The 1,579-nt window shown below is 61.2% G+C and overlaps 1 protein-coding gene across 1 annotated transcript in view; it reads left to right on the top strand.

Annotated features, from left to right (window-relative positions):
• Positions 1-1,579, top strand: part of SDHB (succinate dehydrogenase complex iron sulfur subunit B) — a gene marked incomplete at its 3' end in the record, with an annotated part of 16,280 nt that overhangs the window by 12,370 nt on the left and 2,331 nt on the right. Inside the window, exons 4-5 of the mRNA XM_057388568.1 lie at positions 921-1,050; positions 1,342-1,470. Coding sequence (XP_057244551.1) covers positions 921-1,050; positions 1,342-1,470 — 259 coding nt within the window. The remainder of the gene's footprint in view (positions 1-920; positions 1,051-1,341; positions 1,471-1,579) is intronic.

Here is a 1,579-nt window from a genome sequence, read left to right as displayed (position 1 = left end):
TGGCATTCCCTGTGTGGGACCCTCCCTGTGTTCCCAGTGTGGGATCTGTGCCAACATTCCCGGTCTGGGACTCACCCTGGCATTCCTGGTGTGGGATCTACCCAACATTCCCAGTCTGGGATTCTGTGTCTGGGTTGGATTCTGTGGGTGTGGGTTGGGTTCTCTAGGTCTGGGGTTGGCTTTGCGGATTTGGGATCGGGCTCTGCCCCCATTTCCCATCAGGACCCTGGGAATGTTTCAGCTGCTTGTTCTCCCCGTGTCTGGCACCTCCTTTCATCCAGCCCCAGATTATTCCCCAAATTTGTTGTCATCATCATTATCATCATTATCATCATTATTATAATTATTATTATCATCACTATCATCATTATGGTCATTTTTACTGTTATCATCATTATCATTATTATCATCATTATCATCATCATCATCATTATTATCATTAACTATCCCAGAGTTTTTCCCAGCAATCATCATTATTATTCCTGAAATAACTCCGCTTCCCCGTCTGTACCGCTGGCAATTTCCCTTCCCTGTCCCCTGTTCCCTGCCCGCTGGGTGGCCCGGGGCTTGCTGCCCTCCCGGGGCTCTGCAGGGAGCTCCCGTTCTCGTTCCCATCCCGGTGTTCCCGAGCTCCCGTTCCCATCCCGGTGTTCCCGAGCTCCCGTTCCCGTTCCCATCCCGGTGTTCCCGAGCTCCCATTCCCATTCCCATCCCGGTGTTCCCGAGCTCCCGTTCCCATTCCCATCCCGGTGTTCCCGAGCTCCCGTTCCCATTCCCATCCTGGTGTTCCCGAGCTCCCGTTCCCATTCCCATCCTGGTGTTCCCGAGCTCCCGTTCCCATTCCCATCCTGGTGTTCCCGAGCTCCCGTTCCCGGTCCCATCCCCATTCCTGTTGCCGGTCCCCTCCCTGTGTTCCCGAGTTCCCGTCCTGGTCCCATCCCAGTGTCCCGGAGTTCTCGTTCCCGGTGCCAGCCCCCTCCCGGTGTTGCAGGACCCCTTCGGGCAGTGCTTCACCACCAAGGTGCTCTCGGAGCCGCTGGGCGAGGCCAGGTGAGCCGGGCTGTGTCCGTGCGGGGTTGGAGGAACGGCCGGAGCCGGGGCTGACCGGGGAGTGACCAGAGCTGACCGGGGGACTGACCGGGCCTGACCAGGACTGACCGGGGATGAGTGGGACTGAGCAGGGGGTGACTGAGACTCACCGGGGGATGAGCGAGGGGAGACCAGAGCTGACCCGGGCTGAGTGGGGATGAGCAGGGGGTGACCAGGGCTGACGGGGGAACTGACCGAGGCTGAGCGGGAGGTGACCGGGGCTCACCGGGGCTGACCAGGGTCCCGCCCCAGCAGCCTGGAGCTGCAGCCCGGCGGGGCCCGGCCCGAGGATCGGCGCAGCAGCATCGCTGTGGGGGTGGCGGAGGACGAGGAGAGCCAGGACACGGCRCGGCTGCACCACACGGACGAGGTGATCGAGGGGCATGAGGGGCCCTGCCCCTTCTCAGACCGTGTCCCTGTCCCCATCCCTGTCCCTGCTGTTCCTGTCCCTGTCCTGGTCCCCTCCCGCACGCTGACCCCTCCTGTCCCC

The sequence above is a fragment of the Malurus melanocephalus genome, unplaced genomic scaffold (genome assembly GCF_030028575.1).
Source record: "Malurus melanocephalus ecotype Western Australia unplaced genomic scaffold, MMel_1.1 scaffold_2110, whole genome shotgun sequence".
NCBI classification, from domain to species: Eukaryota; Metazoa; Chordata; class Aves; order Passeriformes; family Maluridae; genus Malurus; species Malurus melanocephalus.
The sequence above is the reverse complement of the archived record's forward strand: the minus strand, read 5'-3'. Positions and strand labels throughout refer to the sequence as shown.